Genomic DNA, 25386 nt, shown 5'->3' with positions numbered 1-25386 from the left:
ATAAAATGGATCCTAAAATTTGTTGGGTAATTTCTACTCGTAACGCCGATACCTCATATGTGGGGGTAAACCACTGTTTGGGCGCACGGCAGGGCTCGGAAGGGAAGGCACGCCATTTGGCTTTTTGAATGGAAAATTAGCTCCAATCATTAGCGGACACCATGTCGCGTTTGGAGAGCACCTGTGTGCCTAAACATTGGAGCTCCCCTACAAGTGACCCCATTTTGGAAACTAGACCCCCCAATGAACTTATCTAGATGCATAGTGAGCACTTTAAACCCCCAGCTGCTTCACAGAAGTTTATAACGCAGAGCAATGAAAATAAAAAATAATTTTTCTTTTCTCAAAAAATGATTTTTAGCCCCCAATTTTTTATTTTCCCAAGGGTAACAGGAGAAATTTGACCCCAAAAGTTGTGGTCCAGTTTCTCCTGAGTATGCTGATACCCCATATGTGGGGGTAAACCACTGTTTGGGCGCACGTCAGGGCTCGGAAGGGAAGTAGGGACATTTTGAAATGCAGACTTTGATGGAAGCTCTGCGGGCGTCACGTTGCGTTTGCAGAGCCCCTGATGTGCCTAAACAGTAGAAATTCCCCACAAGTGACCCCATTTTGGAAACTAGACCCCCAAAGGAACTAATCTAGATGTGTGGTGAGCACTTTGAACCCCCAAGTGCTTCACAGAAGTTTATAACGCAGAGCCGTGAAAATAAAAAATCTTTTTTCTTTCCTCAAAAATAATTTTTTAGCCTGCAATTTTTTATTTTCCCAAGGGTTACAGGAGAAATTGGACCCCAAAAGTTGTTGTCCAGTTTCTCCTGAGTACGCTGGTACCCCGTATGTGGGGGTAAACCACTGTTTGGGCACACGTCGCGGTTCGGAAGGGAGAGAGCACCATTTGACTTTTTCAACGCAAGATTGGCTGGAATCAATGGTGGCGCCATGTCGCGTTTGGAGACCCCCTGATGTGCCTAAACAGTGGAAACCCCTCAATTCTAACTCCAACACTAACCCCAACACACTCCTAACCCTAATCCCAACCCTAACCCCAACACACCCCTAACCCTAGTCTTAACCCTAATTCCAACCCTAACTCTAATTCCAACCCTAACCCTAAGGCTGTGTGCCCACGTTGCGGATTTGTGTGCGGATTTTTCCGCACTGTTTTTGAAAAATCTGCAGGTAAAACGCACTGCGCTTTACCTGCTGATTTACCGCAGATTCCCATTGTTTTTTTGTGTGGATTTCACCTGCGGATTCCTAATATGGAGCAGGTGTAAAACGCTGCGAAATCCGCACAAAGAATTGACATGCTGCGGAAAATACAACGCAGTGTTTCCGCGCTGTATTTTCCGCACCATGGGCACAGCGGATTTGGTTTTCCATAGGTTTACGTGGTACTGTAAACGTGATGGAAAACTGCTACGAATCTGCAGTGACCAATCCGCTGCGGATCCGCAGCCAAATTTGCACCATGTGCACATAGCCTAATTCTAACCCTAATTCCAACCCTAGCCCTAAGTGCAACCCTATCCCTAAGTGCAACCCTAAGTGCAGCCCTATCCCTAAGTGCAGCCCTATCCCTAAGTGCAGCCCTATCCCTAAGTGCAGCCCTATCCCTAAGTGCAGCCCTATCCCTAAGTGCAGCCCTATCCCTAAGTGCAACCCTAAGTGCAACCCTATCCCTAAGTGCAACCCTAAGTGCAACCGTAAGTGCAACCCTATCCCTAAGTGCAACCCTAAGTGCATCCCTAAGTGCAACCCTATCCCTAAGTGCAACCCTAAGTGCAACCCTAAGTGCAACCCTATCCCTAAGTGCATCCCTAAGTGCAACCCTAAGTGCATCCCTAAGTGCAACCCTAAGTGCATCCCTAAGTGCATCCCTAAGTGCAACCCTATCCCTAAGTGCAACCCTATCCCTAAGTGCAACCCTATCCCTAAGTGCAACCCTAAGTGCAACCCTAAGTGCATCCCTAAGTGCAACCCTAAGTGCATCCCTAAGTGCAACCCTAAGTGCAACCCTAAGTGCAACCCTACCCCTAACCCTACCCCTAACCCTACCCCTAATGGAAAAACAAAAATAATTATATTTTCTGTATTTTATTATTGTCCCTACCTATGGGGGTGATAAAGGGGGGGGGGGGGAGTTATTTACTATTTTTTTAATTTTGATCGCTGTGATAGAACTTATCGGGTCTGTGATAGATCGGGGTCTCCAGCCATGGCAGATGCTTTTGCAGCATCGGCCATGGCTGGATTGTAATATTTCACCATTTTCATAGGTGAAATATTACAAAATCGCTCTGATTGGCTGTTGAAAGTGAAACTGCCAATCAGAGCGATCGTAGCCACGGGGGAGTGAAGTACCACTCCCCCTGTCTCTGCAGATCGGGTAAAATGGGAGTTAACCCTTTCACCCGATCTGCAGGGACGCGATCATTCTGTGACACAGCATATGCGTCACAGGTCGGATTGGCACCGACTTTCATGACGCATACGCTGTGTCACAGGTCGGGAAGGGGTTAATCTGTATTTGTAGCTTTCAGTTAATGAGATTCTCGTGCTCTGGGGTGGAGCTGTGGGCATGACTGTGGGCGGGGCTTTATGCGGTGCCCTGATTACATATGCAGCTGTATTGGCTTATGACAGGTCACTGATGGAGAGCTTTTTCTTTTTTTCCTTAAGACTATCAGGGAGTTACAGACTCACATAGAGAGGCACATCATTCCCACCACTTTTTTTTACTATATGTTACATTCTCAACAACAACGTATGTACGAGGGAAGAACTTCAACATTAAACCGGAGTTGCACTCATTTATGGCGGACCATTGAGGCTACTATGAGTCCTGACCAGAAGAGTAGAGAAAATAATATTGCTCCCGATTTCAGGAGAGATTGTACAGTAATCTGAATTCCTTAGGATCCAAAACATAATGTCATTTATAACATGGAGTGAAGCCATGAAACGAGGGCTCGAGCCATGCCAACACATCTCCTGCAGACAAGAATAAATGTAGATTACAGCCATCAGCCACCCACAGCTTAGAGATATATCATGGCACAGGTGTAATGGATTTTATGCAGTTTATCACAATCTTCCTTGATGTTAGTTGGTTCTAAAAGAAATTGAAATTACAGGATAAAAGGAAACTCTGCTGTTATTGTACAATCGATGTGAATACTATCTGCCCAATGATGACAAAAGTATTCTAGGAGTGATACCATTATTGGCTAACCAGAAAATAATATGTTTGCAGCTTTCAGAGCACAGTGGCTCCTTCAGGCAAGATTACAAATAGGTTAATAAGAAAAAAGTACAACATTTAAGGAATACTACAGTAGGACATCTGTTCAGGGGAGGGAGGTGTGATGCCTCCTAAAGATAAACCAAGGAAATCTAATTAGGTATTTTCTTTCAAATGGAGACGCAGTGGGAATGATGTTCTTAAGGTACCTTCACACTAAAGGCCCCGTCACACACAGCGACGCTGCAGCGATACAGACAACGATGCTGATCGCTGCAGCGTCGCTGTTTAGTCGCTGTGTGGTCGCTGGAGAGCTGTCACACAGACCGCTCTCCAGCGACCAACGATGCCGAGGTCCCCGGGTAACCAGGGTAAACATCGGGTTGCTAAGCGCAGGGCCGCGCTTAGTAACCCGATGTTTACCCTGGTTACCAGTGTAAAATGTAAAAAAAACAAACAGTACATACTCACCTTCGCATCCCCCGGCGTCCGCTTCCTGCACTGACTGAGCGCCGGCCCTAACAGCAGAGCGGTGACGTCACCGCTGTGCTGTGCTTTCACTTTCCGGCCGGCAGTCAGTCAGAGCGGGAAGCAGACGGCAAGGGACCTGACGGACACCGGAATGTGAGTATGTACTGTTTTTTTTTTTTTTACATTTACGATGGTAAGCAGGGTAAACATCGGGTTACTAAGCGCGGCCCTGCGCTTAGTAACCCGATGTTTACCCTGGTTACCAGTGAAGACATCGCTGAATCCGTGTCACACACACCGATTCAGCGATGTCAGCGGGACCTCAACGACCAAAAAAAGGTCCAGGCCATTCCGACACGACCAGCGATCTCACAGCAGGGGCCGGGTCGCTGGTATGTGTCAAACATAGCGAGATCGCTACTGAGGTCGCTGTTGCGTCACAAAACTTGTGACTCAGCAGCGATCTCGCTAGCGATCTCGCTATGTGAGACGGGGCCTTAAGCGACGCTGCAGCGATACAGACAACGATGCCGATCGCTGCAGCGTCGCTGTGTGGTCGCTGGAGAGCTGTCGCACAGACCGCTCTCCAGCGACCAACGATGCCGAAGTCCCCGGGTAACCAGGGTAAACATCGGGTTGCTAAGCGCAGGGCCGCGCTTAGTAACCCGATGTTTACCCTGGTTACCAGTGTAAAATGTAAAAAAACAAACAGTATATACTTACATTCGCGTCCCCCGGCGTCCGCTTCCCTGCACTGTGTGAGTGCCGGCCCTAACAGCAGAGCGGTGACGTCACCGCTGTGCTCTGCTTTTACTTTACGGCCGGCACTCAGTCAGTGCAGGAAGCGGACGGCGAGGGACGTGTGACAGACATCAGAAGGTGAGTATGTAGTGTTTGTTTTTTTTACTTTTACGATGGTAACCAGGGTAAACATCAGGTTACTAAGCGCGGCCCTGCGCTTAGTAACCCAATATTTACCCTGGTTACCATTGTAAAACATCGCTGGCATCGTTGCTTTTGCTGTCAAACACAACGATACACGGCGATCTGACGACCAAATAAAGTTCTGAACTTTCAGCAACGACCAGCGATATCACAGCAGGATCCTGATCGCTGCTGCCTGTCAAACTCAACGATATCGCTAGCCAGGACGCAGCAACGTCACGGATCGCTAGCGATATCGTTTAGTGTGAAGGTACCTTTAGTTATCTGGAGTCCGTCTGGTGGAGGTGTGAATTGTGTCCATGTAGTGACTCATAAATCCAGGTGTTAAATTGAGTCCTAGTGTCAAAGAATTGAACATCTTCATTAGTTTAAATTCTCAAATTTATCTTTCCCTGTCATCCTTAATATGACCTTTTAGTATTAAGACTTTTAAGTCTGTCATACTGTGTCCAGGTCCAGAGAAATGTTTTCCCACAGGTGTGTCCATTTCATTCCTGATTGTGTGTCTGTGTAGATTCATCCTAGTTTGTAGTCTTTGCATAGTTTCCCCAATATACTGTATATACTCGAGTATAAGCCGAGATTTTCAGCCCAAATTTTTGGGCTGAAATTGCCCCTCTCGGCTTATACTCGAGTCACGGTCGGCGGTGGGGTCGGCGGGTGAGGGGGAGAGAGCGTGTCGCATACTCACCTAGTCCCGGCGCTCCCCCTGCCCGTCCCACGGTCTTCGGTGCCACAGCTCTTCCCCTGTTCAGCGGTCACATGGTACCGCTCATTAAAGTTATGAATATGGACTCCACTCCCATAGGGGTGGAGCCGCATATTCATTCCTCTAATGACGGTATCGGTGACTGCTGACAGAGGAAGAGGCTGCGGCACCTGGAGACCAGCTGTCCGGGATAAGGAGCCAGGGACGCCGGGAGCTGGTAAGTATCTTATAGTCACCTGTCCGAGTTCCGTCTTCTTGCTCTGACTGTTCAGGTCAGAGGGCACGATGACGTACTAATCTGCGTGCCGCCCTCTGCCTGAACAGTCAGTGCGGAGAGACGCCGAGACGGGACGCTGAGGAGCTGCAAGCAAGAGAGGTGAGAATGTCATTTTTTTTATTGCAGCAGCAGCTTTATATATTGCACAGATTTATGTGGAGCATCTATGGGGCAATAATCAACGGTGCAGAGCATTCTATATGGCACAGCTTTCTATGGGGCAATAATCAACGGTGCAGAGCATTGTATATGGCACAGCTTTCTATGGGGCAATAATCAACGGTGCAGAGCATTGTATATGGCACAGCTTTCTATGGAGCATCTATGGGGCAATAATCAATGGTGCAGAGTATTGTATATGGCACAGCTTTCTATGGGGCAATAATCAACGGTGCAGAGCATTGTATATGGCACAGCATTCTATGGAGCATCTATGGGGCCATAATGACTTGTGCAGAGCATTATATATGGGGCAGCTTTATGTGGAGCATCTATGGGGCCATACTGAACGGTGCAGAGCATTATATATGGCATAGCTTTATGTGGAGCGTCTATGGGGCCATACTGAACGGTGCAGAGCATTCTATATGGCACAGCTTTATATGGAGCATCTATGGGGCAATAATGAACGGTGCAGAGCATTCTATATGGGGCACAGATTTATGTGGAGCATCTATGGGGCCATACTAAACGGTGCAGAGCATTCTATGTGGGGCACAGCTTTATGTGGAGCATCTATGGGGCCATAATGAATGGTGCAGAGCATTCTATATGGCACAGCTTTATATGGAGCATCTATGGGGCCATAATGAAGGGTATGGAGCATCTATTTTTAATTTTGAAATTCACCGGTAGCTGCTGCATTTTCCACCCTAGGCTTATACTCGAGTCAATAAGTTTTCCCAGTTTTTTGTGGCAAAATTAGGGGGGTCGGCTTATACTCGGGTCGGCTTATACTCGAGTATATACGGTAGATACTTCCAGGGCACCTCGTACATTGTATCATGTACACCACGTTGGAGGATGTACAAGGAAAGGAACCCATGACCTTATAGTCCTGATTTGTGTTTGGTACACGGACTATATTTGTTGGTAATATGTGAGTACAAGTTTTGCATTTTTTATTGTTACATGGGAATGTGCCCGTCACTGATGGTGATGAGAGAACACTTCTGACAAGCAGATTCCTTAAGTTAGGGGGCTGTTTGTAGGAGAGAAGTGGTAGTTCTGGGAATATGTCTTTCAGTTTGTGGTCTCTGGAATATGGGTTGGAGATCAGCACCAATTTCCCTTAGGATGCTCATGTGGGGGTTGTATGTGACCACGAGGCACCCTGTTGTCTTCCCTCAGTGTGTAATCCAGGAGGCTGTTTCTTGGGACCCTTGTAGCCCTGTGGATCTGTTAATCTATTACCAGTGGATATTATCCTTGTTGTTGGAATGTATTCCTCAGTGATAGCAGTTGTAGTTCCCTGTCTTTACTGTCTGAACAGATCCGAATATACCTCAGAGCTTGACTGTAGATGATGGATTTTTTTTTTGTGTGCCTTTGAAGAAAGTGCCGGTTCTGTAGCTTGAAATTTCCTTCAAAAGAACAATTTCCATGCTGCAATTCCATCCTCATGAGGAATGTTGGAATAGAGAGACTCTACATCCATGGTGGCTAGTATTGTGTCCTCTGGAAGTGGGCCCAGCGCTGACAATTTGCAAAGAGTATCCGTGATGTCCTGGATATAGCTGGGTGTGTGCCTCACCAAGTGTTTCAAAATGTTCTCCACTCAGCCGGAGATATTCTCAGTTAAAGTCCCAATACCAGAGGTGATAGGCCTCCCAGGATTACCTTCTTTATGTATTTTAGGCTGGGTTCACATTGCGTTAATGGCAATGCGCTGACGGCATCTGTTATATAATGCCACTAACGCTATGTAATGGATGCGTTAGCGCACCCATTGACTGCAATTATGTAGCGCATCGCTAACACGTATCATAATAACGCATTCTGTGATGGACCCTCGCACGTGGTGTGCAGCGTTTCGGGGTCCGTCACCGCTAGCGCAGATGGAGTATCTGTGCTAGCGCAATCATATATGTCACGCGATCTTGAAAAGCACTTGCGATAACGCATGCGTTGAACGGACTGCACTAATACAATGTGAACCCAGCCTTAGTTCCAGCATTGAGGATGAAGTAGAATCAAATCCATTGATGATATGTGTTAGTTCCTCTGTGTATTTTTTGGTTGGATCTCCCTGAAGTGGAGTAGCATTTTATATCCAAGAGTTGTCTGTTTGCTTCCTGGATGTAATCTGTCGTGTTCATTATGACTACAGCTCCTCCTTTGTCTGCTGGTTTGATAATGATATTGTTATTGGCTTTTAAGGATTGTATGGCTTTTCTTGCCTCCATAGTGATATTTTGTGTCACTTTATGGTGTCTGTCCAAAATGTCAGATTTAACTTTTTTACGGAAACAGTCAATGTAGTGATCCAGAGTTTGGTTGTGGCCAGGTTCCGGGGTCCAGTTTGTCCTCTCTTTCTTTTTTGACGTGTCGTTCACATTGTCTTGTGATGTGATATCTGTTATGAAAGAATTCTTTGAGTAGAAATCTGTGGAAGAATTCCTTGATATCGCTACAGAACTGAGCCCTATCAAGCTGTTTTGTAGGACAGAATGTTAGCCCCTTCAAAAGAACATGCATTTCTCCTGTGCTTGGCTCATATTGTGGACACACCTGTGGGAAAACATTTCTCTCGAACTGGACGTTGTATGACAGACTTAAAAGTCTTCATACTAAAAGGTCATTTTAAAGATGACACAGAAAGAAAAATTTGAGAATTCAAACTAATGAAGATATTCAATTCTTTGACACTAGGACTCAATTTACGGTAACACTTGGATTTATGAGTCACTACATGAATACAATTCACACATGTACTCTGAAAGCTTGCAAACATATTTTCTGGTTAGCCAATTAAGGTATCATTCCTAGAATACTTTTGTCATCATTGGGCAGAAAAGTATTCACATTGATTTTTCTGGCTAACACTTTACCACAATACAATTTGTTATTGTACATCCTGTTATTGTACAGATATTCACACTTGGCCCTCACTGCTCAATTAATGAAAATCATATAAAGGAAAAAAAGCACCAAACCGAACCAATAGACAAATGTACAAAAAGGAGATTTTTGTGTACTCACCGTAAAATCTTTTTCTCCGAGCCAATCATTGGGGGACACAGGACCATGGGTGTTAGTGTCCTCCTAGTGGCAGAAGCCTAAGTTAACACAGAAAGATTAACTCCTCCTCTGCAGTATACACCCCTTCACTGGCTAGGATTCAACCAGTTCAGTAGTAAAGGAGTAGGAGTATTAAATGAAAGACAATAAAAACTATGTCAAAACCCAAGAAGAAACAACAACGAGCCAAAAGGCTAACAGGGTGGGTGCTGTGTCCCCCAATGATTGGCTCGGAGAAAAAGATTTTACGGTGAGTACACAAAAATCTCCTTTTCTCCTACACCTCATTGGGGGACACAGAACCATGGGACGTCCTAAAGCAGTCCCTGGGCGGGAAACAACATAGCTGCTAATACCCCATGTACCACTGGCTTACAGCTAAGGTACCGCCAATTGCAGAATGCGCCTGCCAAGAGCGGCGTCTGCAGAAGATAGAGAATGAATGTGGTAATGTTTTGTAAAAGTATGCAAACTGGACCATGTCGCAGCTTTGCAGACCTGTTGTGCCGATGCCTGCTGCCGGATGGCCCAAGAGGCGCCCACCGACCGAGTAGAATGGGCCTTAATCCCTGCGGGGATAGGAACATCCTTGACACGATAGGATTCCTGAATAGCCGATCGGATCCATTTGGCTAGAGTAGCCTTGGAAGCGGGAGAGCCCTTCCTTTGTCCCTCTGGAAGTACGAATAGGACATCCGACTTGCGGAAGGGAGCCGTCCGTGAGATGTATCGTCGAAGGGCCCTCACCACATCGAGAGTGTGCAGAGCTTTCGCAATGCGATGGACTGGTGCTGGACAGAATGAAGGCAGAATAATCTCTTCATTGAGGTGAAAAGAGGAAACAACCTTGGGCAGAAAAGAAGGAGAGGTCCTCAAGACTGCCTTATCCGGGTGAAAAATCAGAAACGGGGGTCGGCAGGAAAGTGCCGCCAAGTCCGAGACACGCCTAATGGACGTAATAACCACAAGAAAAACTACCTTCCAGGAAAGTAAGGTCAGAGAGACGTCCTGCAGCAGTTCGGAAGGGGTTCTCCTGAAGAGCTCCAAGGACCAGATTAAGATCCAACGGCTCCAAAGGCATTTTGTAGGGAGGTGCCAAGCGGTAAACTCCCTGAAAGAACGTCTTCACTGGTAATCTATTGGCAATTTTTCATTGGAACAGGACTGACAATGCTGACACCTGTCCTTTGAGAGAGCTAAGTGCGAGACCCGACTAGTCCTGATTGGCAAAATTCCAGTATGGCAGGAATGGAAAATACCAGAGGAGATCGTCCTTGTGCGTCGCACCAAGCGAAGAAGATTCGCCACTTACGGTGGTAACTGCGCCTGGACACGGGTTTCCTAGCCCTGATCATGGTATGGTGGAGGACCCCTTGGGAATGAAACTCACTTGGCCTAGAATCCAGGATTCAATGGCCAGGCCGTCAAAGACAGGGCCCTTGAGTTCTTATGGTAAATCGGGCCTTGTGAGAGAAGATCCATGCAATCTGGAAGACGCCAAGGAACGTCGGTGACAAGCTGAACCAGTTCCGCGTACCATGCTCAGCATGGCCAGTCCGGCGCCACGAGGATAACTGGTACCCCTTCCGCCCTGATCTTCTTGATGACCTTCGGTAGCTGAGGAAGAGAGGGAAAAATGTACGGGAGGCGGAATTGACGCCACGGCAGGACCAGGGCATCTGCTCCGACGGCACGTGGGTCGAGAGATCGTGCAATGAACTGTGGGACCTTGTTGTTTAACCGGGAGGCCATGAGGTCCACGTCCGGGGTCCCCCATCGATGACAAATCTGCTGGAAAACTTCCGGGTGGAGGGACCACTTGCCTGAGGCGAGACCCTGGCGGCTGAGGAAGTCCGCCGCCCAATTCTCCACACGTGGTATGTGGATCGCCGAGATGGGCGAATGGTTGGACTCGGCCCAACGGAGAATGTGGGACACCTCGAGCATGGCCGTCTTGCTGCGGGTTCCCCCTTGACGGTTCATGTACGCCACAGCTGTGGCGTGGTTGGACTGGATTCTGACAGGGTGACCCACCAGAAGATGGTGAAACCTGAACAATGCTAGCATGATAGCTCGTATTTCCAGGATATTGATGGGGAGATGAGACTCTCGAGTGGACCACCGCCCTTGTGCTGTGTGGTGGTTGAAAATCGCCCCCCAGCCCATGAGGCTGGCATCGGTGGTCACCACCAGCCACCGCACTGGGAGGAAGGACATTCCCTGGTTCAGGGAGGACTTCAGCGTCCACCACCTAAGGGTCTTTCTGACCTGTGGGGACAGAATGAAACGGTGGTCGAAAGAGGATGGGTTCCCGTTCCACGCCGACAGTAGCGCATGTTGTAGGGGACAGAGGTGAAATTGCCCGAACGGAACAGCTTCCATGGCTGCTACCATCTGCCCGAGAATGCGCATGCTGAAATGAATAGAGTGGGAGACTGGACGGGAAAGTCTCCGTGCTCCCCGCTGCAGGGCCAAGGTCTTGTCTGGAGGGAGAATGACCAGACCGCGGGAAGTGTAAAGTATCATTACAAGAAAGGAGATCCGTTGAGTCAAGATCGGAGAGGATTTTTCGAAGTTTATCTTCCAACCCAGGTGAGAAAGAGTATCCACCGTGAGATTGACGGACTCTTCGCAGGCTGGGTATGATGGGCCTTTTATCAGTAGGTCGTCCAGGTACGGAAGTACCACCACTCCCCTGGAATGAAGAATGGCCATGACAGCCGCCATGACCTTTGTGAAAACTCTGGGAGCTGTGGCGAGGCCGAAAGGCAAGGCCACAAACTGGAAGTGTTCCTCGCGAAAAGCGAAGCGAAGGAACGGTTGATGAAGAGGAAAAATTGGGATGTGGAGGTAAGCATCTTTGATGTCTGTAGATGCCAGGAACTCTCCTTTTTCCATGGAAGCGACGACAGAGCGGAGGGATTCCATTCTGAAGCGCCGAATTTTGACAAATTTGTTCAGAAGTTTTAGGTCTAGAATCGGACGCAGCGGTCCGTCCTTTTTTGGGACCACGAATATGTTCGAGTAGAACCCTTTGATCCTTTGGACTTGAGGGACCGGAATGATGACTCCATCCCTTTGTAGCGCCCGTATGGCCTGAAGAAAAGCTGTTGCCTTTGGTTTGGGAGCACACGACTGGAAGAAACGTGTCAGGGGAGAGGAAAATTCTATTTTGTATCCGGAGGACACCAGTTCCCTGACTAACTCATCGTGGACGACCGAAAGCCATGCTTGACGGAACAAAATAGGCGACCTCCTACTTTGTTGATGTCCTGCGGATGTTGCAACGAGTCATTGACTGGAGGATCTAAGGGATCTGGATCCTTTAGACCCAGAAGATCTCGGTCTGGGTTTCCAGTTGTGGTTAGGTCTGTATGAGACCTGGGGGCCTCTGTCAGCATGCGAACCTCGTCCTGATGCCAGGGAGAAGGATATAGATGACCAGTTGGGATTGCTGCGAAAAGGCCGGAATTGAGATTGTTGATAACGAAACGGCCGGGTAGGCTTTTGTTGGGGGAGAAATTTACTTTCCCCCGCGGTAGCATCCGAGATTATTTGGTCTAATTTTTCTCCAAATAAGCGACCAGGTTGGTAGGGTAGAGATATCAAAGAATGCTTGGAAGCAGAATCTGCTCGCCAATCTCTGAGCCACAGGCTCTTCTGATGGAGATTGCATTTGCGGCTGCCTGTGCAGCGCAATTGGCCGTGTCTATTGAGGCGTTAACCACGAAGTCCCCAGCTTGAGCTATCTGGTTAGTCAAGTTGATCGCCTCTGGAAGGAGATTAGTGTCTTGGATGGTCGTGGTAAGCACCACAGCCCAAGCGACCATAGCCTTAGCCACCAAAGAAGCGGCTAAGGATGGGAAGAGAGAGGCTCCTGTGGCCTCAAAGATGGAGCGAGCCAGGTAGTCGATTTGACAGTCAGAGGGGTTCTTGACTGAGGAACCATCTGACAGAGATAGGATACTTTTGGAAGCGAGATGTGATACAGCAGGGTCCACTGAGGGGGACTGCAGCCAGTCCTTGATTAGTTCCTGAGCAAAAGGGTATTTGGCCTCGATGGGCTTTTGACCCATGAAGCGTTTGTCAGGACGGTCCCTGTGTTTTTGTACGATTTCCTTAAACTCAGGATGAGTGACAAATACTTTTTGGACCCGTTTAGTCTTTTTAAAAGACACCGCATGTTCCGGAGTGGATACGGATTCGTCGTCCACCTTCAGGGTCTTGTTGACTGCTTCAATGAGAGAATCGAGTGTCTCTTGGGAAGTCGAGGAATCCTGGACGTAAGAATCGTCGGACTCATATTCAGAGTCATTTAGGAGAAGGGGAATGGGAGACTGAAGTTGCAGATGCTGAAAAGCAAATGCGCCCGTGGTCAGGGGATGGGACATGGGTACGTTTTCTGGAACTCCGAGCCCTTAGTGACAGAGTGCACCCCCTGCTGGTGGACGGACCCGTACCGTCGCCCGTGTCCTCCGCAGTCTGACTTAAAGAGGGACCCCAGAGGGAGTCAATTGCCTTGGCTAGGGAAGCCATAGATTGTGACAGGGAAGTGGCCCACTCAGGGGGACTAGGCTCTGCAAGGTCGGCTGCGACATTGGCGGCGGCGACTGCACAGAGGCCGGGTCACAATCCGCACATAACGGGGTATTGTGAGCTCGGGGCAGGGCCGTATTGCAAGTGGCACATGAAGTGAAAAACACTGTGTGCTTCTTGTTACCCTTTTTGGTCTCCTTAGTTTGAGACATAGTGTCTTTAGAGACAGGGGCAGGATATGCACTGTGGTGCAGGGAAGGGGTTAAGCTTTCTTGAAGCAGCTTACCCACGGTCCTGTGCCTGTGTCCCCGGGAAGGAATGTAGCTGCGGCGGTCCTGGTAGTGCCAGTCAGCGTGAGCCACCTTCGGGGTCTTGTTGTCCCCGCAGGAGATGATTGCCAATATGGCCCTCCTGTTCTGCAGGGCGCCTCTCGTCCCAGAGGAGAAGCGCCAATATAGAGGGCGGGGTTACAGCCGTGGGCGGATCTGCACACTGCGGCCTAGTCCGGCTGAAAAGCTGGGGACTAAATTTCTGGGCCCTGCCGGCGATGCGCAGCAGCCGCGACGGAGCGCTGCTGACCACCGCTGACCCCGGCCGACGGCGCCTCTCTCCAGGGACCCGGACTGCACCTCTGCCACAGATGGGAGCGCGAGGAGGGTATGTACTCACAGTGTCGCAGGTCCTCCTGTCACTGTGAGGGTGCGCGCTCAATCCATGCACCCTGGATGGGGGAGGCAGAGGCCCCTGAAACATCTTCCTCTGTTCCCCAAGGGGGCTTTGTCTTGGGGCTGTGTGACGCCATCAGATGTGGGCCTTGTCTCAGGTGATACATTCTCCTCTTCGGGCCCCGGAGAGGGACATTAGAGCCGGGCTCTATGTGCTCGCCATCTTGCAGGGGGGGGAGATAGGGACCAAGGAGGAACCGTCGCCCCAGTAAAACTTGGCGTGCCCCAGACGTCGCAGGAGAGGGACGGAGAGGTATACTCGCCTGTTGGTGGTTCGGGGGAGAGCGGACCCTATAAAAGGAATCCGTCGCCCCCTTCACTCCGTTAAATAAAAATTTACAGAAAAATAAGAAATTTGGCGTCTGAAAACAGACCCAAGTGCCTCCTACAGACACTAAGCAAGAACTCGTTGAATCCTGGCCAGTGAAGGGGTGTATACTGCAGAAGAGGAGCTAATCTTTCTGTGTAAACTTAGTGTCCTCCTAGTGGCAGCAGCATAACACCCATGGTCCTGTGTCCCCCAATGAGGCGTAGGAGAAACTTTATTAAGTACCATTAAAATACAGAAACAAACATAACAAAAGGGTAATCACAGGAAAATGACAGTGGTCAACCAACAGCAAGGAAGGCACCACAGTAAAAACAGGCATTAAAACCCAAGGCAAAAACATAGGATGTGATTTTACTCACAATTTACCTCCTGTGGTATCCTGACACCTTTCTTCATGTTAAATCGCTCTGTGCGCGCCGGAGCTCCGTTGATTGGCATTGCCGACGGCGTATTCATTTCGGCTCTCGGCAGGTTGCATCCACGACCCCGCTCACGTGTTCACCCATGGGTGTGGCCTGGTGACGTGTTCTCTCTCATCCGATGATGCCCTTAGTGATTCTTACCTCCGAGCGGTCGACTGCGCATGCGTCGCCTTTTGAGCAAGCGTCACATCCTCTTTCCATACCAATCATGATTAATGCTTTTGACATATATAAGGGCACCATTTCTTCATGACGCCAGACCCCCGGAAGAAGGCACTGCGCCGAAACGTGCAATAGGGTGGTAGGCACCACGGCTCTTCAGGTAAACCCCTAGGCATAACCTTTTTATTTTGGCTTTATGGTTCTTGCTTTTTTTACCACTGTAGTTATTGACTTTTTGCACCTCTCTTGTGCCGTTATTCATTTGCATTCTTATACATACTCCATACTTATTAGATCTTCAAGCGCACATGTTGTTAGCACGATGCACTTTTTGAGAATACCTACATAACTATCATTATGTTTTTGCCTTGGGTTTTATTGCCTGTTTTATTGTGGTGCCTTCCTTGCTCTTGGTTGACCACTGTCATTTTCCTGTGATTACTCTTTTGTTATGTTTGTTTCTGTATTTTAATGGTATTTAATAAAGTTTTGTACATTTAGTGGTTACTACTCACCTGGGTAGTCATATGTAGGAATCTCCTCTTTACACCGCTCATCATCTCTCACATATGTCTCTGTAGTATTAATATGGGTCAGATCTTCACCCTGAAACAAATATTGTAAAAGTCACAGACAGATGGAGAAGTCACATCTATGATCAGCTCTAATCCTGCCATCTCCACCGTTCTCATTACACAAGTAAAAAACATATAATATTGGGGGATAAAACAAGACTGAGCACAAGACCTTCACAGCCGTCTACACATCATAGGGGAGTTCTCCTGACACCTTCTCTCCATCTACCTGATGATCCTGAGGCACATTGGGATCTTCTTGTTTACAGTCCTGTGGAAGAAGAGGATGGGGACATCTCTCTGGTGTTGTCCTCTTACTGGATAGATCTGGAGGAAACACATACAGGGACTAAATTCATTCTGTACATACAGATAATTATAGGCCATGTGTATTTAGTCCTGTCTATTACCTGGTGATGTGAGGGGCTGGGGAACCTCCATCATGACGTCCTTGTACAGATCTTTGTGTCCTTCTAAATACTCCCACTCCTCCATGGAGAAATAGACGGCGACATCCTGACACCTTATAGGAACCTGACACATACAATGATACCGTCATCCCCCCGATCCCTTCATAGTGTTACTGTATAATGTCCCAGCATTCCCAGCAGTGTCACCTCTCCAGTCAGCAGCTCAATCATCTTGTAGGTGAGTTCTAGGATCTTCTGGTCATTGATGTCCTCATGTATCAGGGGGTGAGGTTGAGGCCCCGTGATTGGGCTCAGGGGTCTTCTGCATCCTTCAGACACAGGGTCCTGACAGTGTTCACTAAAGGTCTTCTTCACTGCTGTGTAATCCTGGTTATGGAGAGACACATTAATAAATCTCACTACAGACATTTCCAGAGTCCTCACCTCTCCTGTTCTGTCTGTTATTCCCATAGATAAGAATGATGTAATGTGACGTCCTCAGAATCTCTCACCTCTCCAGTAAGCCGGAAGAGGATCTCTAGGGTGAGGTGTAATATCCTCTCCGCCATCTTGTCTCTGTCCATATCCATCCTTGATGGGTAAATCAGGAAAATTCTCTTCTATAGAAGATCTTCACTGAGAGGATCCGATATTGTAGAGACCTGAATGAGAAGATGAGCCGATGTAACATCATAAGAATCCTGTGTAATAATACAATTACTGGAGATAATAAGGGAAACATATGAGATTTATTATTCTACAGTATTTAGTTTCCTTCTTTACATCTACTAATAAAACCTATATATTTAGGCCACAGACAACAAGCAGTTTCTCCCTCGGAGTCGGCAGCTGAATACGTTCCTCATAGACTCATCTTCCATAACGCTAATTCTCGTCTCATTTACCGATCTACAAGGGTGAGGATGGATTCGTACACACCGATGTGTTTAGGAAAGAAACAGCAGTGAACTCAATATTACACGCTGCCTCATCACATCCCAGACCTCTAAAGGATAGTATTCCTTATGGGCAGTTTCTGAGAACAAAGAGAATTTGCTCAACTGAATCATCTCTTCAGACACAATCTTCTGAATTGGCTCAACGATTTGCACAAAGAGGATATTCCAATCGGGTTATCCACCAGGGGCGGTCTAAAGCATGTAACAAACAGAGGACTGGACTATTGAACTCAAAAACGCGTCCACCAAATTCGACCACAGTAAGATTCATATCAACCTATAATGAAAAGTGGAAACCCATGAGACAAGCTCTTTCAAAGTTCTGGCCCATTATCATGAATGATCCAATCTTGGCCAAGAGTATCCCTACAATACCAACCATTACGTACAGGAGTTCTCAGAGCTTGAAAGACATACTAGTTCATAGTCAGTATAAGGGTGTTACTATGGACAATAATTTTGATTCCAAAGGATCAAAATGGGGATTTTTTTCCCTGCGGAAAGTGCCTAGCATGTGCGAATATGGATAGGGCTAAGGAATTCCCAAATGCGCATGGCAATAAGGTCTTTCAGATCACTCACAATATCACATGTGGGACAGATCATGTGATATATTATGCCAGCTGTCCTTGCCCGTTGGTATACATTGGCATGACTACGAGACAACTTAGAATACGTACCAGAGAACATGTCCGTGACATATCTAATGCTCGTGATATTAAAGACTTGACATCACTTAAACCAATACTCCGCCACTTTAAGTCTGTCCATAACTGTGAACCTAGCTTATTAAAGGTAATTGGTATTGATCGGATCATCAAAGATTCAAGGCGTGGTAATGTTAAAACCAAATTGGCCCAATTAGAGACCAAATAGATCTCTAGGATAGGCTCACTTCAACCTACTGGATTGAATGAGGTTATGAGCTTTGCTCCTTTCCTTTAAATATATTTTGGGATTAGATGGTGCTTTTTGAATTACTGTCCCTAATAATAAAAATATATTTTTTTAAGTACCGTATTTTTCGGAATATAAGACGCACTTTTTCCCAAAAAAAATTGTGAGGAAAATGGGGGGTGCGTCTTATATTCGGAACGCAGGCTTACCAGCATTGTGGCGGCGACAGAGGTGCGGGGATGATGTGGCGCGCTGAGCTGCATGGCGTGAGCAGGGTCTTGTCCACATTTGAGGTGAATCCGCGGCCCGGTATTGATGGAGAGCAGCAGCGCTGGTGAGTTACGGTATTTTCCGGTGGCGGCGTCCATCTTGCTGAGGCCGCGCATGCGCAGATTCACTACTCTGCTTCCCAGGGCTTCAGGAAAATGGCCGCGGGAGGCCACGCGTGCGCAGATGGAGATCGCGGCGGCCATTTTCCTGAAGCCCTGGGACGCAGAGTAGTGAATCTGTGCACGCGCGGCCTCAGCAAGATGGACGCCGCCACCGGAAAATACGGGGTAACGCCATCATCATCATTTTCCCAGTGTTCTGTTCGTGTTCTCGGGCCGGCCGGTGCAGCAGGATGGCGGCGCAGTCAGGGAGGAGGCTCCAGGTCCCGGCGGTGCTGGTGCTTCTCCTGTGCACGGGATGGGGCTCCGCTTTCTATCTTCCGGGTCTGGCGCCTGTGAGTTTGTGAGAAAGATAAAGAGACGGAGACCTGCAAGTCTCAAATTGAGCTTTTTGTAAACCGCCTTGACTCCGTGGAATCTGTTCTACCATATGAGTATGACGCCTTTGACTTCTGCCAGGAGGCGCATGAGAGACATCCTTCTGAGAATCTTGGCCAAGTGCTTTTTGGAGAAAGGATTGCATCATCCCCATACAAGTTCACATTTAACAAGAATGAAACCTGCAAAGAAGTGTGCCGAAAGGAATATGACAAGAATATTAATACCACTTATCTGGATTTTATTAGAAAAGGAATACAGCTGAATTATCAGCATCACTGGATCATTGATAACATGCCGGTGACCTGGTGTTACGATGTTGAGGATAACCAGAAATACTGCAGCCCGGGCTTTCCAATAGGATGTACAGTCGCCCAAGATGGCAGAGTGAAAGATGCCTGTGTTATCAATAATGAATTTAACAAGAAAAATGCATACTACATATTCAACCACCTGAGGAAGTGACCGCACATCTGCCGCCGCCACAGCAACCTCCCCATGGACACCAGGCCATGGCGTCGCCCACCTAAGCAGGATGGGACCCTGCTCAGGTGCACGCCGTTCCGCCCACCGCACCTCAGCATCACCTCACCTCTGCCACCACCATGCCTCCTGTGACCCTGCTCTGCCACTGCCTGCCCTCAGGTAAGAGATCTTAAATTCGGACAATAAGACGGACCCCATCTTATAAAAAATCTTTTTTTTTGCAATTTTCACCCCAAATTTGGGGTGCGTCTTATGGTCCGGTGCGTCTTATAGTCCGAAAAATACGGTATATTTTTTTAATTTTTCTTTTGATAAAAAAAATTTCCTCATTGGATTTATTTTTTTGCATTATTTTTATATTCTTTGTATTAATTGTATGTTTTTTCTTTTTAGTCTTACTTTAGTTTTACAGCTTTGATGAATATTGACCGGTTGCTGTATACTTCACTCAAGTTGCTGCACTTTGCCACCCCATCTTCACCCTTGATCAAGCAAAAGAATTATATTTATGATTCATGATTATATTGGCATAATACTTTTTTATTGAATATCATGTTGGTTGTAATTTTTGTTTTGTATGCACTTAGCACCTTTTATGTCCATTGTATGCTATTGTATACTTGGGTATATTACCGTAATTGGTATTTCTTTTGGCACTGTTGTTTCAACAGCATAATAATATTTTTTTCACTCATGTTGTTGCACATTGCTACCTTATCTCTTCATCCTAGACCAAGTAAAAGAATAACATTTATGATTATATTTATGATTATATTATAACACATCTAATATATAATTGCCTAGAATACTACTTCCTGCAATTTGTGCCAACTTCCGTGGCTTTGTCCGGAGCTAATGTCCGGAGATAAGTGACGTCACCAGTGTCCTACACCCAGGCAGAGCACAGTGGCCACAGGCAGAGCACAGGGGCCCCAGGCAGAACACAGGGGCCCCAGGCAGAGCACAGGGGCCCCAGGCAGCATATGGGGCCCCAGGCAGAGCACAGGGGCCCCAGACAGCATATGGGGCCCCAGGCAGAGCACAGTGGCCCCAGGCAGAGCACACACCAAATCGGAGGCCGAGGGGCCCCGCCAACCAAATCGGAGGCCGAGGAGCCCCGCCCACCAAAGCGGAGGCCGAGGGGCCCCGCCCACCAAAGCGGAGGCCGAGGGGCCCGGCCCCGCCCACCAAAGCGGAGGCCGAGGGGCCCCGACCACCACATCGGAGGCCGAGGGGTCCCGACCACCACATCGGAGGCCGAGGGGTCCCGCCCACCAAATCGGAGGCCGAGGGTCCCCGCCCACCAAATCGAAGGCCGAGGGTCCCCGCCCACCAAATCGGAGGCCGAGGGTCCCCACCCACCAACCAAATCGGAGGCCGAGGAGCCCCGCCCACCAAAAGTAAGTGCGCCCCCGGGTGCAAAAGTAAGTGCGCCCCCGTGTGCAAAAGTAAGTGCGCCCCCGGGTGCAAAAGTAAGTGCGCCCCCGGGTGCAAAAGTAAGTGCGCCCCCGGGTGCAAAAGTAAGTGCGCCCCCGGGTGCAAAAGTAAGTGCGCCTCCGGGTGCAAAAGTAAGCGCGCCCCCGGCCCCGGGTGCAAAAGTAAGCGCGCCCCCCAGTCCCGTGTGTGAAAAGTGCTGCTGTAAAGCTGGTAGCGCTGTTCAAGCACCATGTATTTCCTTCAGGAAATGCCCATCTAATATATAATTGCCTAGAATACTACTTCCTGCAATTTGTGCCAACTTCCGTGGCTTTGTCCGGAGCTAATGTCCGGAGATAATGTCCGGAGATAAGTGACGTCACCAGTGTCCTACACCCAGGCAGAGCACAGGGGCCCCAGGCAGCATATGGGGCCCCAGGCAGAGCACAGTGGCCCCAGGCAGAGCACAGGGGCCCCAGGCAGCATATGGGGCCCCAGGCAGAGCACAGTGGTCCCAGGCAGAGCACAGGGGCCCCAGGCAGAACATGGGGCCCCAGGCAGAGCACAGTGGCCCCAGGCAGAGCACAGGGGCCCCAGGCAGCATATGGGGCCCCAGGCAGAGCACAGGGGCCCCAGGCAGCATATGGGGCCCCAGGCAGAGCACAGGGGCCCCAGGCAGAGCACAGGGGCCCCAGGCAGAGCACAGGGGCCCCAGGCAGCATATGGGGCCCCAGGCAGAGCACAGGGGCCCCAGGCAGAGCACAGTTGCCCCAGGCAGCATATGGGGCCCCAGGCAGAGCACAGGGGCCCCAGGCAGCATATGGGGCCCCAGGCAGAGCACAGTTGCCCCAGGCAGAGCACAGGGGCCCCAGGCAGAACATGGGGCCCCAGGCAGAGCACAGGGGCCCCAGGCAGAGCACAGGGGCCCCAGGCAGCATATGGGGCCCTAGGCAGAGCACAGGGGCCCCAGGCAGCATATGGGGCCCCAGGCAGAGCACAGTGGCCCCAGGCAGTATATGGGGCCCCAGGCAGAGCACAGGGGCCCCAGGCAGCATATGGGGCCCCAGGCAGAGCACAGTGGTCCCAGGCAGAGCACAGGGGCCCCAGGCAGCTTATGGGGCCCCAGGCAGAGCACAGTGGCCCCAGGCAGAACATGGGGCCCCAGGCAGAGCACAGTGGCCCCAGGCAGAGCACAGGGGCCCCAGGCAGAACATGGGGCCCCAGGCAGAGCACAGGGGCCCCAGGCAGAGCACAGGGGCCCCAGGCAGCATATGGGGCCCCAGGCAGAGCACAGGGGCCCCAGGCAGCATATGGGGCCCCAGGCAAAGCACAGTGGCCCCAGGCAGCATATGGGGCCCCAGGCAGAGCACAGTGGTCCCAGGCAGAGCACAGGGGCCCCAGGCAGCCTATGGGGCCCCAGGCAGAGCACAGTGGCCCCAGGCAGAGCACAGGGGCCCCAGGCAGAGCACAGGGGCCCCAGGCAGCATATAGGGCCCCAGGCAGAGCACAGTGGTCCCAGGTAGAGCACAGGGGCCCCAGGCAGCCTATGGGGCCCCAGGCAGAGCACAGGGGCCCCAGGCAGCATATGGGGCCCCAGGCAGAGCACAGGGGCCCCAGGCAGCATATGGGGCCCCAGGCAGAGCACAGTGGCCCCAGGCAGAGCACAGGGGCCCCAGGCAGAACATGGGGCCACAGGCATAGCACAGGGGCCCCAGGCAGAGCACAGGGGCCCCAGGCATCATATGGGGCACCAGGCAGAGCACAGCGATATTTTGGACCACTGTGCGGTGTTTCAGACCCCCTGTGTGATGTCTGGGGCCCTGTTCTTAAGTATATTAAAGATTAAAGTAACGTATATTAAAGTATATTATAGATCAAATTTGACACGTTTATGAGCACCATTGAGTGATATACTCAAGAATGACATAATTTTTCAACATTTTATGGTTTCAAACTGTAAACACTCAGAGTTTTTTTTACTTCAACCAGAAAACCTTAACGGTTCATAAAAAACTTGACTGTTCAGGATATGATAAAAGTCATAGTATTCTGAATCTTTAACTTATAAAGATACCTTTACATGGGGTGATTATTGGTTCCAGAGAGGCTTTCGGCCGATAATCGTACACATGGCTGGTGACAGGACAATACAATATAAACGTTCAAAGGTAAACACTGATAACATTAAAATCTAATATATAATTGCCTAGAATACTACTTCCGGCAATTTGTGCCAACTTCCGTGGCTTTGTCCGGAGATAATGTCCGGAGATAAGTGACGTCACCAGCGTCCTACACCCGCTCAGGGTGGACAAAGATATATGCCTTCGTGGTGCGCGGCACTTTTCTGATTGGTTGCCGCCTGCCGCGAGCGACCAATCAGAAATGTGCCGTACTGTCAAGAATTGTCAAGAGCTGGTGAGTGCAGCCATTTTTTGTTCTTTCTTACTATTATTTATTAATTGTATTATTCTTACATTTGAATAAATAAAGTATATATGGATTCTAGACTCCCGATTCTTTAGAATCGGGCTGCCATCTAGTAGTATATATTTATATATTTTTTTTATTTCATGTTGTTTGTATTTTTATTGCTTTCCATGCATAGAGCACTTTTTATGTTCACCGCATGTTTTTGCATATTTGGGTACACTAATTGGTATTCCTTATTGGCACTGTTGCATCAACATAATAATAATAACTTTATTCTGCATAAGTATTTCTTCCTCTTTGTTTAAACAGCCTCCCCTTTATCTGTACACACTCCTGTTTTCCCCATTATATAACTATTCATCGGGTTCACATTGCGCACCTTATATCAACATCTTTTCCGGTCTTTTTTCTTCTGCAGCGGAGTGCGCTTGCATCTGTCGGCCTGACTGGGTTGCCGTAGTAACGTGTCCTTGTGCGTCATCCTCTCCCGCCCTTCTCCTGACGCGTCGGTGTTGGGCGGCAGCTGATGACGTTGGACGCCGGACCCGCCGCTTCCGGTTGTGTGCTTAATGGACACCAGCGCCATATCACCGCTACATTTAAATAGCTGGCACCGCGTTCTGTCCATCACCACGACCCCCAGGAAGAAGCTACTTAGTCCATATCAACGCAGGTAATAATATGGTATCACTACCTCCTTGATCTGTACCTGGCATTTATCAATGGCTTTTTTATACCTACCTCTACCTTGTAATTTTGCACTTGCATTTCACTAGCAAACCATTTTATCTTGCTATTTGATTATGAGGCACTAGCCCCTTATTGAAAACCCTTATTTAGGATTTTTCCTTTTGACCTCTTATACTGATATAGTTCTTGGATCACGCACTTGCACTTTAATAGTTGATTAGCTTTGATCCTATAGGTAGTTCATTGACAATCCAGAACTGCTGTTTCATTTAATTGTTATACATATTATTGGCATGGTGGCCATTTGAATATTGTATTTTCTACTTGGATTATGTTATGGAATATATGGAGTTCACTCTGCCCTGTTTTTGAGTCCCTTACATATATACTTACATATACTAATGTGTGAATAAAATATTTTATAATTTAACTTTTTGGTCTTGTATTTCCCTTCTCCTTTGTATCTATTAATTTTGGAAATATACCACCTGATGTATTTTGGTCTACAATTTTTGGGTATTTGAGGATCCGATATTGTAGAGACCTGAATAAGAAGAAGATGAGCCGATGTAACATCATAAGAATCCTGTGTAATAATACAATTACTGGAGGTAATAAGGGAAACACATGAGGAGATTTATTATTTTACAGTATTTAGTTTCCTTCTTTACATCTACTAATAAAACCTATATATTTAGGCCACAGACAACAAGCAGTTTCTTCCTCGGAGTCGGCAGCTGAATACGTTCCTCATAGACTCATCTTCCATAACGCTAATTCTCGCCTCATTTACCGACCCTGGAATCGGCATTAGTAATACTGCAGGAGATATTCATTACACGGGACAGGAGAAATAACTACTTCATGATGAGGACGACATCTTCATCTTCTACTGCTGCTCTAGAAACAGATTTGTCCAGAGTCGGTCACTGACTCCATCCCCACCGGCCTCTATATGGAGGTTTCCCGTCTTCCCCGCACTGTAATCTTCTATCACATTAGATCTCAGCTCTGATTCACACACAGAAGTTTGAGGCTTTTAAAAAAGCTTTTTTATAAGAACAACAAGACAGGAGTTATTTGATGCCAATATCTCCATGTAAGCTTCCATATATTACATGAACAACACCAAAAAAAGTGTGAAAATATTCCAAAAATAACTATAGTGAAGTGTTGAGGCACCAAATAGAAAGTTTTAACCAATTATATGGACACATTGAACCTATGTTACAATCTCCAGTATACTAAATCTTCAGGGTAGTGCATAGACGTGAGACTATATATAATTAAGACAACGGAATGAAGAAAATTAGCACTCACCCATTTTAGAAAATACTTCAGTCCTTTTTAATTTTCATTTGATTCAGGACAATGACAAAAAGGTGCAACACTGCTAGCAGCATGGCGGCAGGTTCAGTGTTTCCCCCCCCCAAAAAAGACCTGACGGACAATGAACGTTTCAGACTTAATTTGCGCTTCTACTAGTCCATGTTTCACTGGTCTATGAACAAGGACCAGTAGAAGAACTGAAGTATCTTCTAAAAGGTGTGAGTGCTGACTTTCTCCATTCTGTTATCTTGAATACAAAAATAATATTGAGGACGGTGGTACTGTGGGAACATTATACTGTGTCTGGGGGCCAAAAAAGGGGCCCCGTACTATGAGTGTAATACATGTTTGCTTGGTTC

The 25386-nt window shown here is 48.2% G+C and overlaps 1 protein-coding gene and 1 pseudogene across 1 annotated transcript in view; one reads left to right on the top strand and one right to left on the bottom strand.

The window, feature by feature from the left end:
• The window catches only part of LOC143767925 (uncharacterized), a 74901-nt gene extending 54885 nt beyond the window's left edge, over window positions 1-20016 (bottom strand). Inside the window, exons 1-6 of the mRNA XM_077256444.1 lie at window positions 19559-20016; window positions 16563-16712; window positions 16258-16437; window positions 16051-16174; window positions 15870-15967; window positions 15581-15671 (exon numbers count right to left, since the gene is read on the bottom strand). Of these exons, the coding sequence (XP_077112559.1) occupies window positions 15581-15671; window positions 15870-15967; window positions 16051-16174; window positions 16258-16437; window positions 16563-16640 (571 nt within the window). The 5' untranslated portion in view covers window positions 16641-16712; window positions 19559-20016. The remainder of the gene's footprint in view (window positions 1-15580; window positions 15672-15869; window positions 15968-16050; window positions 16175-16257; window positions 16438-16562; window positions 16713-19558) is intronic.
• Window positions 18465-19493, top strand: LOC143767976 (transmembrane 9 superfamily member 2 pseudogene; annotated as a pseudogene).
• Window positions 20017-25386: the final 5370 nt, after the last annotated feature.

Source organism: Ranitomeya variabilis, chromosome 4, assembly GCF_051348905.1.
Source record: "Ranitomeya variabilis isolate aRanVar5 chromosome 4, aRanVar5.hap1, whole genome shotgun sequence".
NCBI lineage: Eukaryota > Metazoa > Chordata > Amphibia > Anura > Dendrobatidae > Ranitomeya > Ranitomeya variabilis.
The sequence above is the reverse complement of the archived record's forward strand: the minus strand, read 5'-3'. Positions and strand labels throughout refer to the sequence as shown.